Consider the following 16,156-nt stretch of genomic DNA (forward strand, 5'->3'; position numbering starts at 1 on the left):
AATCCGTGAGCAATATTTTTTTGCTTCATATTCCAACTATGTCCAAATTGGACAAATTTTATATGAAAATAGGGATTTTTTGGGTGCTTTGAGCTCAATAGTGAGGTCTATTTGGGCTCAAAGTGCACTGATAAAAGGTGACTTCCCACATTCAATACAAAAAAAATTAAAAAATTAATCACTCAAAGAAATAACAAAGATCTAAAAGTCAAGCCAAACTTCTCATAAATAAAAGAGATTGTTATAATAATAAAAGTTAATTAATAAATTACAAAGAGAGATCAATCCTTATAAAGGAGATCAAAACCCTAATAGGAAACTAACTTAGGTTGCATGATAATAATTAGTGAAATAATTAATTATTATATGCCCAAAGTTTAACTTAAGTACACTGGAGATAATAAGTGACTTAATAATTAAATCAATATGATTTAATTAATAAGTAAAAACTTTATTACTCTAACAGTGGATATACTTCCTCTTCAACATGTTCAAAGGACTCATTCAATCCTCTTAGCTCTAAAAAGATGCATGTACAAAATGCACCCACACTAACAAAAGACATCTTGCACACTTGAAGATATTTCAATTTCTTTCTTATATCAATGATCAAGTTACAATTTTTTGAATATTGAGTTTGATACACCTTTTTGTAATCTCCTAAGTAAAAATTGGAGGAGGGCATTTGAATCAGTAATCTTTCCTTAGTTGTATTTATTTTATTAGGATAAACCAAGATTTCCCTTATGTAATTTTTGACCTGTAGTCCAAGTATATGAGGACATGTCACTTGTTTTTCCTCTTGTTCATGTGTGAGGACATGTCATTATTTGTAATTTCTTTATTAAGGAAAATAGTGTATTCTCCATAAGAGGGATTATTACACTTAGCACACACACTTAAGAATGTGGCAATCATACACTTGGGAGTTACTAAATAACTCATCTTCTCATCTCTATATAAAATATGCTCATCTCTCAATTATGCTCATCCCTCAATCTCTAACAACACATATACACACAATGTAGTTCTTTTAATGAATCTCTCTCTCTCTCTCTCTCTCTCTCTCTCTCTCTCTCTCTCTCTCTCTCTCTCTCGGATTTTCCCCATTCATACTAATTCACAAGGATTTTTTTCTTGTTTTTCCCTGTCAAATATCTCATATCCTTGTGTTGATCCTTGGAATACACTTCTAAAGCTTTGAGTTTTATGGTAGCAATCCTCTTAACGTAGTTGTCTTGGATTCTTTTCTTTCATAGTTTTTAGTTTAAATTTTCCTTTCATTTACTTTATTGCATTTAGCTTAAGTCAATCTAGTTTAATTAGCATCAAATAGTAAACTTCTCATCTTGTTAGCTTAGCTTTATTTATCTTGCATCTCATCTTAATTGCTTTGCATTTGTATTCATCATGGAGATCTCTACTTGAATCTTTCATTTTGTGGTGTGCCTAGCAAGGGGTCTTGCTCATTTGGTATACATGCACAACCTATGGAGATATTCACATATAATATAACAAAATCTTTAAAGTTGACACCATGCATGAGTTATTTAAAGAAGCAAGGATTAACAATAGTGCAAACCTTCCCAGTTAAGATCCTATGGTTGGAGTCCCATGGAAGGGGGCTTCCTTTAAAATAGAGTTGGTGGCCACTAGGTTTTTTTTACTATTGAATTGTGATTGATCCCATGACTTTTAAAATTTTTTTTAACTTATAAAAAATTAGCTCCTAGCCAAAAGGCAAAAAGTCCACCTCATCAGCAAATGAGGCTTAAAGTTGTGGGTAGCTCCCCATGGTGTTGGGTCTGAATTCGATAATTTGTTTCTTCAATGCAATGGTTCTGTGAATGAATAGGTGCATCTCTTCAGGATGTCTTGCCCATTCTTTCCTTAGGCTACTAGGGGCTATATTGGGTTACAAGGAAATTGTTGGATTAAAAAAATAGCTCCTAAATTTAAACAAGCAACCCCACCCCATTCTCACCCGCTTAAATTGAGAGGGCTAAAAAGTGAAATCTCCTATTTTGTAAAAACCTTTAGCCACAAATTTTTTTTATGATGGAACCTCCTACTACATAAAAATAGAGCCCAAGCCCCCTCCATAGAACCCTTGTCTTAGAACTGTAAGCCTTGGTCCCTTTTTCTAGTCCATACTCAATTGCTTCCTTAAACTGCTCAATCTTGTGGACATCATTAAAATCCTTATCAGTCCCTCAATAAATGGATCACATTAATTTATAATACTAATTCAACGAGACAAAATATACACCCTCAATAAAAGGATCACATTAATTTATACTACCAATTCAATTGAACAAAATATACACCCTCAATAAATGAATCACATTAATTTATACTACAAATTCAATTGGACAAAATATACACCCTCAATAAATGGATCACAATAATTTATACTACCAAATCAATTGGACAAAATGGGTAAGTGCACCAAGTTGTGTTGCCAAAAACATGTCTTCTCGTTGCCGAAGATCAAGATCAGGATCACGTAGTATGTTTTTTACTCTCTTTTTTACATTGTTTTATATGTTTTTGCATTGTTTTGTAAGTTTTTACATTGTTTTGTAATTTTTTTCAATTTTTCTTTAAATTTGTTTATTTATTTAGATTGCAATTGGTTTCTTATCAAAAAATGTGAATAATGAACCTCCAAATCCCCAGCTGGATCAACAAAATCAAAATGAAAACCCTCCACAAGATCCAAATCAAAATCCTCCACAAGAAGAGCAAGAAATTCTGCAACCTCCACACACACTCTCCCATCCCCCCCTCTCCCACTCCCTCTCCCACTGCCTACTCTCTCTCTTACTCTCTCTCCCATCCCCTACTCTCTCTCATTCTCCCACCCCCTACTCTCTCTCTCACTCTCTCTCATCCCCTACTATATCTCTCTCCTCTCCCATCCCCTACTCTCTCTCTTACACACACTCCCATCCTCCCTCTCTCTCTCTCCCTCTCCCACTGCCTACTCTCTCACACACACTCTCTCTCATCCCCTACTCTCTCACTCTCTCTCTCCTCTCCCATCCCCTACTCTCTCTCTCTCTCTCTCTCTCTCTCTCTCTCTCTCTCCCATCCCCCCTCCCTCTCTCTTTCCATCTCCATCTCCCACTCCCTCTCCCAGCGCCTACTCTCTCTCCCTCTTTACTCTCTTTCTCACTCTCTATCTCCCATCCCCTACTCTCTCTCATTCTCCCACCCCCTACTCTCTCTCTCCCTCCCCCCCATCCCCTACTCTCTCTCTCTCTCACTCACACACACTCTCCCATCCCCCCATCCCTCTCTCTCTATCTCGTTTTCCCTCTCCCAACACCTACTCTCTCACTCACACACTCTCCCATCACCTACTCTCTCTCTCTCGCTCTCTCTCTCTCTCTCTCTCTCTCTCACACACACACACACACACACCCCCTCCTCTCTCTTGCTCTTGCTCTCCCACTCCCTTTTCCACCACCTACTCTCCCCCCCCATCCCCTCTCTCTTACTCTCCCTCTCCCACTGCCTACTCTATCTCTCTCCCACCCCCTACTCTCTCTCTCTCTCTCTCTCTCTCTCTCTCTCTCTCTCTCCTATTCTCTCTTCCCCATCCCCTCTCTCTCCCTCTCCCTCTCCCAATGCCTACTCTCTCTCCCTCTCTCTCTCTCTCCCACCTACTCTCTTCCCATCTTCTAATCTCTCTCATTCTCTACTCTCTGCCTCTCTCCTTCCCTCTCTATTGAAATTTAGGTCTTAATAGTGCATGCACACTAAAACACATACATGCTATTAAGACCTAAATTTAAAATAGCTTAAAATAGTTCGTATGTGCTACAATGTGTATGCGTTATTTAAAGCTTTGTATTCTACCAAGCCTAAAGCTTGGTTTTGCCTTGGAGATCCACCTAAAGCTTTGGAGTCTCTAAACTGATCTAAGACGTGTTTTGCTACAAACATACAAAAAATGATTGATTATTCTTGTATGTTCTCCTTCAAATTTCTTCTGGTTGGATGTCGATAAAATCAGATTACATGACATTGTAGGTCTCTGTGTTCACTATATAGCTATATAATTTATTATTTATTTGAACTATTTCAAACCTTTCAACTATAATTTATTTTGAATGCATGTTCATTTTCTGTTAAAAACCAACATGCACTAATTGGGCTGTAGAGTTTCGTTTGTTCATCGAATTTGTCAACAACTTAATTTTTTAGAAACTAGACTCCATTCTACACACTTTGAAAAAAAAAAAGTTTAAATTTTAAATTAGTTTTAAATCATTTCTAAAGGAAGCACATAAATATTTCACATTTTTGAAATGTGTCCAATTAAAAAAAATTAAAAAATATATACATTATAAAATTACCCAAAAAATATGGTATAAACTATACAGTGTTAAGTAACTTTTGACCAGAGCAATTAAATAATTTCAAAAAAATAGTTATAATTTTAAAAAGTTCAAAAATTAAAAATTTTGGTAGGCCACACTTCATAATGTTATGTTTTTTTTTGAATAAATAGTACCACTTTTTGTGACCCTCTTTTTTAAGGATCTAAAACTAAACCATTTTGAAAAAAAATTAGTTTACAAATTAGATTCAAAAGACTACTATTTTTGTTTTTGTCATATCTTAAAATTTTGAGCATAACTGTCTTAAATTCTTGTCGAAATTTATAAATTGTTGATTTCAAAAAAATGTGTCCACTTATAACCCCTTTTGGCACCACAACTTGGTGCACTTACTCAAATATACACCATAAATAAATGTATCACAATAATTTATAACTCAATTGGACAATATATACACCCTCAATAACTAGATCACATTAATTTATGCTACTAATTAAATTTGACAAAATATAAATTAAAGTTTATACTACCGATTAAATTTGACAAAATATAAATTAAGGCCATATATAAATTACAACCATGATACATGATAGATGGAAGTGTAATTCAAAACGCATATTCCAAAAAACACGATGTTCCCCCAAAAAAAAATTGTGTTCTGAAAGAAGACAACAATAATACACATATTTTCGCATTTTACATAGTATAAAATACATTCTACTTTAAAGGAGATTTCCTTTATATTTTCACATCGTATTCAAAAAATTATTGTTTGGGTAATCGAACTTATTTGTCCTTCGAATCTTTCGTTTATTTTTTTAATAATCGTTCATATTGAAAAGAATTTACAGTATACAGCCCATTTGCCCTGCAATTAATACTGTGCGCTGACCCCAGAAATTTTGAGCCTCCCCTAATTCTCTCACACTGAAAATGCCCTCCCACTCGCGTGGAGAGCACTCGACATATTCTGTTGGATAAAGAAGTTTGTGTTCCAGGGCCTCATTAGAATCATGTATGACTCCAATAATTTTCCCTACCAATTCAGTTGGACAAAATATTCGCCAAACAAACGAGTTGTGAAATTAAGGCAATATATACAGCGCAGCTAAAAAGGGTTTACAAAGAAAACAACCAAAACTGGCTTAAACAATTGTTCCGCAAAAACAGCTGTGTTTTTCCGTCCTCAGTGTTTCAACACTCCATGATATATGATATTTCAAAATGCTTATTGCAAAAAAACACACACTTGTTTCCCACAAAAAATATCTTGTATTCTAATGTACTGTTTTACCCTCATGTCTACTATCAAGCCTGTTGTAGAGAAAGTATGTAGTAATAACTAAGAAAAATGACTGGAGAGATAGCGAACCATTAAAAACTGGGGATATCAGGGAGCCACCAGAGCAATAATATACCACCTTACCAATACATAACTCCTTGGACATAATGCAATAATGCAACTCACATTCGGTGATGGAATACAAATTTAGAAAACCAAAAATTCTTCAGAATTTTTCAGGAAATGTAAAGACATCACTAGAATTTAAGTACCCTATATAATTTAGGAGCTCGCAAGTCTCTTTAGTAATTATTAAATATCTGCCTAAAATAGATACCATACACGCATAACTTAAATGGAAGAGCCTATTATATGGAAAATAAACTATAAACACTTGTTTCAATCGTAAACATTATAAAGAAAACAAATCATTAGTACCAAAAGCTGACTGTTATTATGAATCAGTTGCAACCTGTGAACATGTACCATCATCTTTGCATTTCACAGTGTTCTAAAACAGTACACTATTTTCTGTTGCATTACCTGGGTATCTTCAATTGCCGAAACATGTCAATGGTAACAGATTTCGATCACCCCCAAGTTCAATGGAAAGACCAGCAAACAAAATATAATACTCTATTATCTTATCTGTACTTTCTGATAGAATTTCAATACACGATGAAAACTCATATATAAAGGACACATCTATGTTGTGTTACAATAATGGAAAATACTCTTCGTCAAATTCAACATCATCAATACATGATGAAAACTCATATATAAAGGACACATTTATGCTATGTCAATAATGACAAATATGGATTAAATTTTATCAATATCTTCATCTTCAAATTCAATATAATCATCACCAGCACCTTCTTCGTCTTCATCCATACCAGCAATACCTTCATTGAGCCTAACATTATCTGGTAACTCACCATAGGCCTTGAGCAGCCTAGCTTCATCGGGCATATACTTCAGGATGACATCAGCCTTGTCGTCCTGGTAATCTCTAAGACCAACCAGGATAATATCACCAGCTGCAATCCAGACTTTCTTATGCATCTTGCCACGGATATGGCAGAGCCGTTTGCTCCCATCAATGCAGAGGGCCTCACAACGGCCATTGCCAAGCATTCGAAGAACTTGGGCATACTCTTGGCCATCTTCCTTGAAGACCAACTCTCTTTTTTCATCATCAGCTTCATTCTTTCCCCTCTTCCTGTTCTTACCTCCCTTACCCTTGTTCTTTGGCATTCTGTCCTTAACTGCTACACTTACTTTATCTTCTGCAATAAACCAATGGTTTCAACTTTCAACATTGCCATAAATCAAATCAAATAAGATTTCATACAATATCAATATATTTCCTTTCCAATCCTTAAACAGGGATTTAAACATAAAGCTGTTGAATTAATTAATTCCTGTACTCCACCCTTTATGAGGGTGCATTTATTAACCTTAACCCCGTCAAGGAGCAGAAATCCCTAATCTATCTCATGAGCAACAACATTGAAACCTTCACATTTATTCCTAAGCCAGAGCTTTCAACATAAAGCTGCTAAATACTATTCTACAACGCTGTACAAGAGCCGATCCATACAGTGACTCAAAGGCTGTGCTGCCAAAGAACAGGTTTTAAAGGAACGGGAAAAACCTAAGCAATTGCAACACTGCAAACTTCTCATTTATTCCTTCAGCAAGAAATACAATATAAACTGCTGAAAACACTGTAACAATTGCAAAATTCAGTTGAGTTCCATGTTTTGGACTATTGCTAAATGGACTTTGTACCGGATCAAAGAAAATAAATCATTTCAACTCTAAAAAATCTTAACAACATGCTTTTCGACCAACAACTTGCCCTAGGTAGAATAAGATGATATGTGCAGGAGCTGAAGCCAAAGTTTTCAGAAGAGAAAATAATTATTCTACTTTGACGAAGGATTTTTAAAAGTGAAGATACAGTAATGGAGCAAGTTTGTGTGGTTGAAAACTCTACCAAAATCAGTTAAGTTTGATAGCTTGCCCTTAAAAACAGAATTCTAGCACAATAGAAACTAGAGGATAATTTCTGCCTATCCAAATGTGTCTAATGTGCCAGGCCCATGAGGAATCAACCAATTATGCCGCAGGTTATAACGTAGCTGGCTTATGGTAAAAATGGGCAACCTTACTAAACAATTCAATGATTCATAGACCTCTCTGAAACTATTTCAAAAAACATTATTGCGAGTAATTGGTAAATGGGAAAGATTCCACTGCATGATCTGGTTATAGTGCAACAAAAGGATATTTCATGAAAAGGAACAGTCCAAAATATGGAGAAAAAACGTCACCTCCTGACTATGCTAACCAACATGGACACGAGCGGTGAAGAAAACAAGACAAAAGAGAGGATATCGAAAGTTCCAGAAGATTCTTGAAATGGGGAGAACCAAGACTAGGCTACATCTAATATCCGGGACACTACACAAATACGAAACAGGAAACTAAGCTAGCTAAAATGCATGGTTTGCAAAAGAATGAAATGAAAGGAGATTCACTCGTCATCAATTGTAGTAAAAACAATTTTACGGATGCCGCGAAATTGCAATAGATTTTGACTAGAAATAAGGAGAAGCTAGTTATTTGAGACTCTTTTAATGAAACATCTTTTCCTGAAGGGATCAGAGTTGAAGTTGCAGAAGATCATGCTTAGCGAGGAACTGGGCTCGATATTCACCGTGGCATCAAATAGCAAATTTGCAACGATAGGAAAGTCGAGGAGAAAGAAATCTATTATTACGCTTTCAAATTCAGGATGCGGGAAAAAAAAAAATCTCGGAAAGAACAAGAAACCCTACCCATTTGTAACTTTATTCAACGAGGGTTTCAACAAAAATCCCTAGATTCTATCGAAACTACCCGATTTAACCCAACGGAAAAAATGGGCGCACCCCAAATCAGAAATTCGAAGACAAAAGAATGACGCCGACTTCATTCCAAATTTTGGATATCTACAGCAATAATCCAAAACCCTTTGTACCACTGATCTTAAGACTTTCACTCAGCCTCCAACAGGGCATGGAAAACTCTTTAAAAATCGACTTGTTTCGATCTAGAATAACATTGACCACTAAATCGCATGAAAATGGAAAAACCCAAATGGATGAACACTAAAAATTTCATGCTCCTGCAACAATTTCATGTTCTCTTCAATATATACATAAACCACTAAAACATCTCTTCAATCGTAGCACTGAAAAACAAACAAACATTCGATAACCTTAAATCACTCAGACATATAAATATAAACATTAGCACTGTAAAATATTCAGAGATTACAGAAGAGGGGATCATACCGTAAAAGTAGAGTTTTTTTCGGGAAAATAAGACTGCTCGTATACTCCGATCGCCTTGTTGCCTCCACACGAAGTTGGAATATATACGGTTGGCTGTCCTTTTTATTATTATTAAATTCGGCTTATCGGCTTTAACTCTTTTTTTTCTATTTATTTAATTTAATTAGCTATTATCTACTAATTCTTTTCTTTTTTTGTCTTATTAATGGTGATAGGCATTCTACGGTAGAATGGGTGGAGTGAGATGGTGTAAGCGTGTTAATGTTAATTTTTATTCTTCTAAGTTAAATTTGACAACCATCTACATTGTGATATTGCTATCAGGATTTAACTGTGTGATTTTGAGTCAAACTATTGACAATCCCTCCCGAGAAGTCCCAGTGCTTCACCCTTGTGAGCATCACCTAGATCTAATGAGTGCTAAGTGTTCCATTTATTCTCATGAGAGATGGATTCATGTTGAATCACTACTCATGAAACATGGGTCAATAGTTTGACTCAAAATCACACAGTTAAATCCTGATAGCAATATCACAATTTGACTTACTGTGGAAATTATCTCCTACTTATCAACCATCTACATGTGAAAAGTTTGACTCTTATTATAAACAGAGTACACTTTTGAAAATAATTTAATAAATGCACATAAACTATTTGTTTAAATTATAATATTTAGATATATAAATCATCCATTTTTTTAGAAATTAAAATAAAAAGCTTAAGTTATTAAAAAACTAAATAAATGGAGATAAAAGAAATATAAATAATTTTAGATGTAATAAATTAAATTATTATTATTTTATAGTGGATATCTATCGGCATTTCTTTAGATAGATTTATTTAAAATATCTATACTAGTTTATTTATTAATGTCAATAAGCATTCTGCAATACCAGAATGGGTGGAGTGTGATGGTGTGAATGTGTTAATGTTAACTTTTATTCTTTGAGGTTAAATTTGACAACCACCTAAATGTCAAAACTTTAAACCTTATTATATATATATTATACTTTTCTATATAATTTAATAAATACCATACAAAATATTGTTAAAATTATCATATTTGGAGATATAAATCATCCATTTTTTTACAAATTACAATAAAAGAGGTGATCTGTGAAAGTAGTGATCTACGAAAGTGGACAGGTAGCTAACGTGATTGGTGTTGCATGACATGGAGGGCTCCACTTCTATTTTGTGGAGGAGATTCGCTCCTCCACACGATTTGCTTGTCCTTCTCCCATTCTCTCTATGTTGTTTCCTTTTTTGCATTTACTTCCTCTGTACTATGGAAACGGGCTCCGATGGTCACCCTCTTTATACTCCTAAACCTAATAATATGGCTTCACCATCTCCATCTCCTGCAACAGTCTCTCCTAAGGCTGTACCCCCAATGGTTATCCCATCCCCTGGTTTTTCTAACCCTCCTCCTTCATCATCCTCCCATCCGCCTAAGAAGTCATTCGCGGAAACAGTGGCTCTGGCTAACAATGGAGTCCTAGCTGATGCAAGATTTCTTTAGGTGGTTGGAGGAAAGAGACCTAACAAAGAAGGTAAGGATTCCTCTTGTTCCTTGAATGAATTTGTCATTTCACTAAATGATGCCATATCAAAGAAAATAACTTTAGAGAAATCTTGGCTCTGTGATACTGTTATTTTCTTTGCTTGTGTTGACATTAAGAAGTGCCCTCCCAAGAAATTTTTAGATGATTGGTTTCATAATTTGTGGAATTTAAAACTTGGCTTTAAGATTTCATTTTGTCGACAAATCCAAAAAGGTTCGTTTGTTATCTTTGTTAATAATCACAAATCACAAGTTGAAGCCCTAAAAAGGTAATACTAGAATGTTGGAAAAATGTCTTTTAGGGTGATTGGCTAGTCTCATGAAGCTGTCTGTGAGGAAGTTCTTGCTCTTTCCTCTCCTAAGTGGATTATCCTTAAAGAAGTTCCTCCCTTCCTATGAAAATTTCTTCTGCAACTACTTGCTCTTTTTGGAAGCATTATATGGGTAGATGAGACATCACGTCTTGTCTATAATCTTGATGCTAGAATGTTGGTTTCTATTAAGCTAGGGGTCGATATTCCTCAAAAACTTACCCTTAAAATTAATGGTGATAGTTTCTCCTGCTTGGTGGAAATGCTTGGGGGTTTGACCGCTTGCTTCCTCTATATGAAAGAAGGTCATCTTAGAAAAAATTGCCCTATCATCAACAAGAAGAAACCGGATCCACTCTCTAGTGAGGGTTTGACAGGAAACCCTAGTGATGGAAGCTTGTGTCTTATTCCTTTCCCCATCATTTCCAATGATAGCCCTAGAAAATCTTCTAGGAACTGATCTGGTAAAGGTTTTACAGATTCTAATAGTAGGACTCAAACTATTAATAACTCTAAGTCGTCTCATCCTCCCTTAGCCCCTCCTCAACTAGCCAACCTACCTAATAATGAAGGCTTTCAAACAGTGAAGAATAAGAAACCTAGACGAAAAAATGCTCAGCAGCTTGCCCTAGACCAGCTTCGTGTTAGTCATAAAGCCAACCCCTTTTCGACTCTAGCTTCTCCTACTTTGTTGATTGAAGATGTGCCCTCCAATTCTTCTAACCCAGTTGTTTTGAATCTACCTCTATCATGATAGAGGATGTCCCTAAAAGGATTATTTAGGAAATTTAGAATTCTTCATATGGTAGGTCTGATGATGTTGCCATGAGCAAGGTCCCTAAAAGCATGGTTAGTTGCAAATTTCTCCCTAACCTAAATGTAGTTCCCCATTCTAATTATAATACCACTAGCCCTCTTATCTTTGTGCTTAATGAATTGGATGACAACTTTTTCATTGAAGTTATCTATGCCAATAGAAATCCTAATAATACGGTGACCCAGATTCCTATTGTATCCCATATTACTAGTGATTTTGATATGGATAATACTCAAAGAATTAATTCACAGTTCAATATAATTGAGGATGGTGATGATCTCCCAGTGGGATCTAACACATCTAAGAAGAAGGGTAGACCTATGGGTTCCAAGAACAAAAAGAAAAATGGAGAGCCTTTGGCTCCTCTTACTAGTTCTGATTTACCATTGTCATCATGAAGTGCATATCCTAGAACATTAGAGGCCTCGAGTCTCTTGATAGGAAATTTATTATCAAAAGGTTCTTAGTGGGACGCAATAACATTGATTTTCTTATGTTGCAAGAGCTTAAAGCTGTGGATTTCCTTCTTAACTTGACTCTTGATTTCATCTAGAGGGATGCTATTAAAACTTACACTACTCATTCTAAAGGAAAGGGAGGTGTTGCTTTTCTTATTAATCCATTTTGGGAAAAGTATATTCAATCCTCTAGTAGTTCCCCTTGTAACCATAATGCTTGGGCTATATTTTATTTTAATAGTTCCTCTTTTGGAGTGTACTCCATTTATGCTCCTAATGACACTAAAGAAAGAATTTCCCTTTGGAACTGGCTCTATAATCTCTCCAACATTCCTTGGATCTTGGCTGGTGATTTCAATATGGTTGAAAGTTAGGATGATAAATGTGGAGGTCTTCCATTTGTCTGGAAACACCAGGAGAAATTTTATTGGGAAGTTAAATATTTTTTATCCTCTTGAAGGCCGTAAGGCTAATACTTTCAGTCTTTGGTTCACTTGGTGCAATTTCCAATAAGGTCTTAATCAGGTCTACTCTAGATTGGATCATTTTTATGTGAACTCTCATTTCTTCTCCTTCTCCCCTAATCATCAAAACTCCCCTGTCTTTGCTTCCCCTTCAACTCTCTCTGATCACCTCCCTATTGTTGCTCTTATTAACATTAGAAACTCACTTGTTCTTAGTGATTAGTATAATAAGAAATTTATTCTTAATACTTCCTTGTTAAATGACCAGGATGCTATTATTGCTATGAAAATGATCAGATCCTTTAACCTCCTTAACCAATTCCCTTCCCAAGCTGATAAGTGGAACATGAATATTTCCTCCTAGAGGAAAATTTTTCAAACCTTAGGGCAAAAAAAAGCTAAAGATTTTAGAAGGACAGAAAATAGTTTAAATGAGTGTTTGTAGAATGTTGAGTTAGACGCCCAATTAAATCCCTCTTCTAATACACACATCGAGCATGCCTTGATTGCTAGAGACTCTTTAAGGAAGCATCAACATACTAAAATTAGAGGGGCCTCTGTTAGAGCTCATCATCAGTGGTTGAAGTATGGTGGTAAAGGATCAAAAAAATTCTTCAACTTATTGAAGCAAAAATAGCTTGGAGAAAAAATTGATAGGATTGTTGTTGATGATCAAGAACTTACTAATATTAATGACATTTATGTTGCTTTTGAAAAAAATTATAAATCTTTATTCACTTTTGGAGATAGTGATCTTGCTATGGACTTTAGGAATAAATGCAAAGATGTTATTCCTAGGAGAATATCTAATGAAGATGCCTCTATCTTTAAAGCCAGGATTTCCCTCCAAGAAATTATTGAGGCTATATCGTCTCTTAAGGTTGATAAAGTGTCTGGCCCTGATGGTCTTCCTACTGAATTTTACAAAACCAATGTAGACTAGATTGCTAAGGATCTTTTTGACCTATATTTTGAAGCTTTTCATCTAGGTACCTTATGTAAATCTATTAATATGGGGATTATTAAACTTATTTCGAAAGATGGGGATAAATCCCTAATTAAGAACTGGCGCCCTATCACCCTTCCTAATGTTTCTTACAAAATCCTTGCTAAAGCCTTGGCTTCTTGGCTGGTGAATGTTTTGCCCAACTTTATTTGCTCCACCTAGACTAGTTTTATCAAGGGGAGATACATTTTAGAAAACCTTATTGCCAGCTGGGAGTCTATGGAATGGGCTAAGTCCTCTAATCAAAACTTTGCCATGTTTCTCCTAGATTTTGAAAAAGCTTATGATAGAGTTTGATGCAGGAGCATCCTAGGTTGCCTTGTAATCTTGCACTTTTCTTCATTCAGCCAGTTGCTGCCGAGTTCTTATGTTGTTGCTGAGTTCCTTTGGTTGTTGAGTGATCCTTTGGGTGCTGAGCGATTCCTTTGGTTGTTGAGTGATCCTTTGGGTGCTGAGTGATTCCTTTGGTTGCCAAGCTCCTTTGATTGCTGAGTGAATTCTTTGGATGCTAAGTTTGGAGTTACTATCAGTGATTCCTTTGGGTGTTGAGTTCGTATGGATGCTGAGTGCCAATATTTTGTGAAGCCTTCATTGGCTGAGTTGTCTATGTCTGGTCCTAGTTTTTGTTGACTTTGCTTGTATTTTTTTGGCATAGGTAGTTAATATCTATTGAGGTCCGACTTGTGGATTCCTTATGTTCTAGAATGATCTGTAAGCCATTTTGGCTGGTATATATAGAATGTTTAGGCTTAGAGTTAAGGGTAGTTAGGAGGAATTCTTGAGTAGAACACGAAAGTCTGGAAAGATTGTTGTATATGTATATGGTCGTAACCTAGAAGGCCTTATAGCTAGGCATGTATGTTGATCATTTGAAGAATCAATAAAGTATATTTGTTCCTCCTTTTGTGGTTGTTGTTCTCTTGATGTATTTCCATTGTGTTGGCTCTTGCAGGTTGGATTGGATTGGTTGGGTGTGCCTTTGGCCCTAGTCATTCCCCTCCTTCCCTACGTTAGGTGGTATCAGAGCTTGTGGTTCATCCTTGTGGTGATTGGATCATGTAGAACCCTGATTGGAATTTGGTTATTCGGTGGTAGATTTGCAAATTTGACCTATAACTTGCAGAGGGTTACAATCTTGGAGGAACTTGATTTGTAAAGATGGTTCATGGCAAAGGAAATGTTGATAATGCTATATTGGATCAATTGAGACAAATTATAGGCATATTAGATGCTATGGAGATAGCTCAGAGGAGAGGAGTGCATCTTGAGGGTGTGAGTGATGATGAAGTAGTAGCACCAAACCATAATCCAGAACTTGAAGAAGATCAAGATGAGGAAAGATTGTTGAGAATGTTGTCTAGGGAAAATTCAAAGCCTGTTGTAGAAGTTGTTCCTTATGATGAAAAATTGGATACCAATGTTGTGTTGGATTGGATCTTAGATATGAAGAAGTTCTTTGAGTATGAAAACACTCTTGATAATAAAAAGGTGAAGATTGCAGTTACTAGACTAAAAGGTCATGCTTCATTGTGGTGGGAACATTTACAAATTGATTGACAAAGGAGAGGAAAGGAGAAGATCAAAACTTGGCCAAAGATGGTGAACAAGATAAAGAACAAATTCCTTCCTACAAATTACCAAGTTAGCCTACTAAGAAAGATGCAAAATTTGAGGCATAAAGACATGACTATGAAAGAGTATACCAAGGAATTTTATAGATTGGACATCAGATTTGGACATGTGGATGATGATGTGGAGAAGATTGCAAGATATCTAAATGGATTGAGCTCTAAAATTCAAGATGAAATAAGTTTTTTTAAGTTGGAAAGTGTGGAAGAAGACTATCAATATGCCTTGAAAGTTGAGGAGATCTTGACAAAGAAGCATGAATAAAGACAAAGAGGTAGAGGTGGTGGATTCTAGAGAGGCAGAGGTAGATCTTATGGAGAAAATAGCAGATCTTACATTTTTGTGCAAGATAAGGGAAAATTTGAATGGAAGAATGATGACAAAGACAAAAACGGGTGGAAAGGTGGTAGTTCATACCGAGGAGGTATTGGATCTTACCGAGGAAGAGGTAATTCTTATCCTAGAGGTGGTTTTTGTGGTAATTATTTTAGATGTGGTCAAAAAGGGCATAGATCCTTTGAATGTAGATCCTTTGAAAGTGGGCAAGGTAACATAAATGTTGTGATTCAAGGAGATGATGAGGGTTCACTGAGTGGACTTGAGGCTGGAGAAAATCTAATGGTGAGAAGAACCTTATGTAATAAGGAAAGTGATGAGGAACCTGTCCTTAGAAGAAGTCTTTTCAAGATCAAATGTAAGATGGCTGGAAAATGTTGCAAGGTGATCATTGATAGTGAAAGTTCTACAAATTTGGCATCAGAAGAGTTGGTTACAAAGTTGTAGTTGTAGAGATTGAAGCATCCCAAACCCTATCATGTTTCATGGATCAGAGATGAGCATAAGATATTGGTAAGTGAGCAATGCCTTATGAAGTTCAAAATTGGACATTACTTTGATGAAGTTTTATGTGATATTATGCCCATGGATTATTG

At 35.8% G+C, this 16,156-nt stretch overlaps 1 protein-coding gene across 1 annotated transcript; it reads right to left on the reverse strand.

Annotated features, from left to right (window-relative positions):
* Nucleotides 1–6,251: 6,251 nt before the first annotated feature.
* LOC149568086 (eukaryotic translation initiation factor 1A) lies at nucleotides 6,252–9,032 on the reverse strand. The gene is made up of 2 exons (XM_089821093.1): nucleotides 8,976–9,032; nucleotides 6,252–6,920 (listed from the first exon to the last, which is right to left on the reverse strand). The coding sequence occupies exon 2, from the start codon at nucleotides 6,886–6,888 to the stop codon at nucleotides 6,454–6,456; it is 435 nt and encodes a 144-aa protein (XP_089677219.1). The 5' UTR covers nucleotides 6,889–6,920; nucleotides 8,976–9,032; the 3' UTR covers nucleotides 6,252–6,453.
* Nucleotides 9,033–16,156: the final 7,124 nt, after the last annotated feature.

The sequence above is a fragment of the Cupressus sempervirens genome, chromosome 3 (assembly GCF_028749045.1).
Source record: "Cupressus sempervirens isolate cs-2001-9-10 chromosome 3, ASM2874904v1, whole genome shotgun sequence".
NCBI lineage: Eukaryota > Viridiplantae > Streptophyta > Pinopsida > Cupressales > Cupressaceae > Cupressus > Cupressus sempervirens.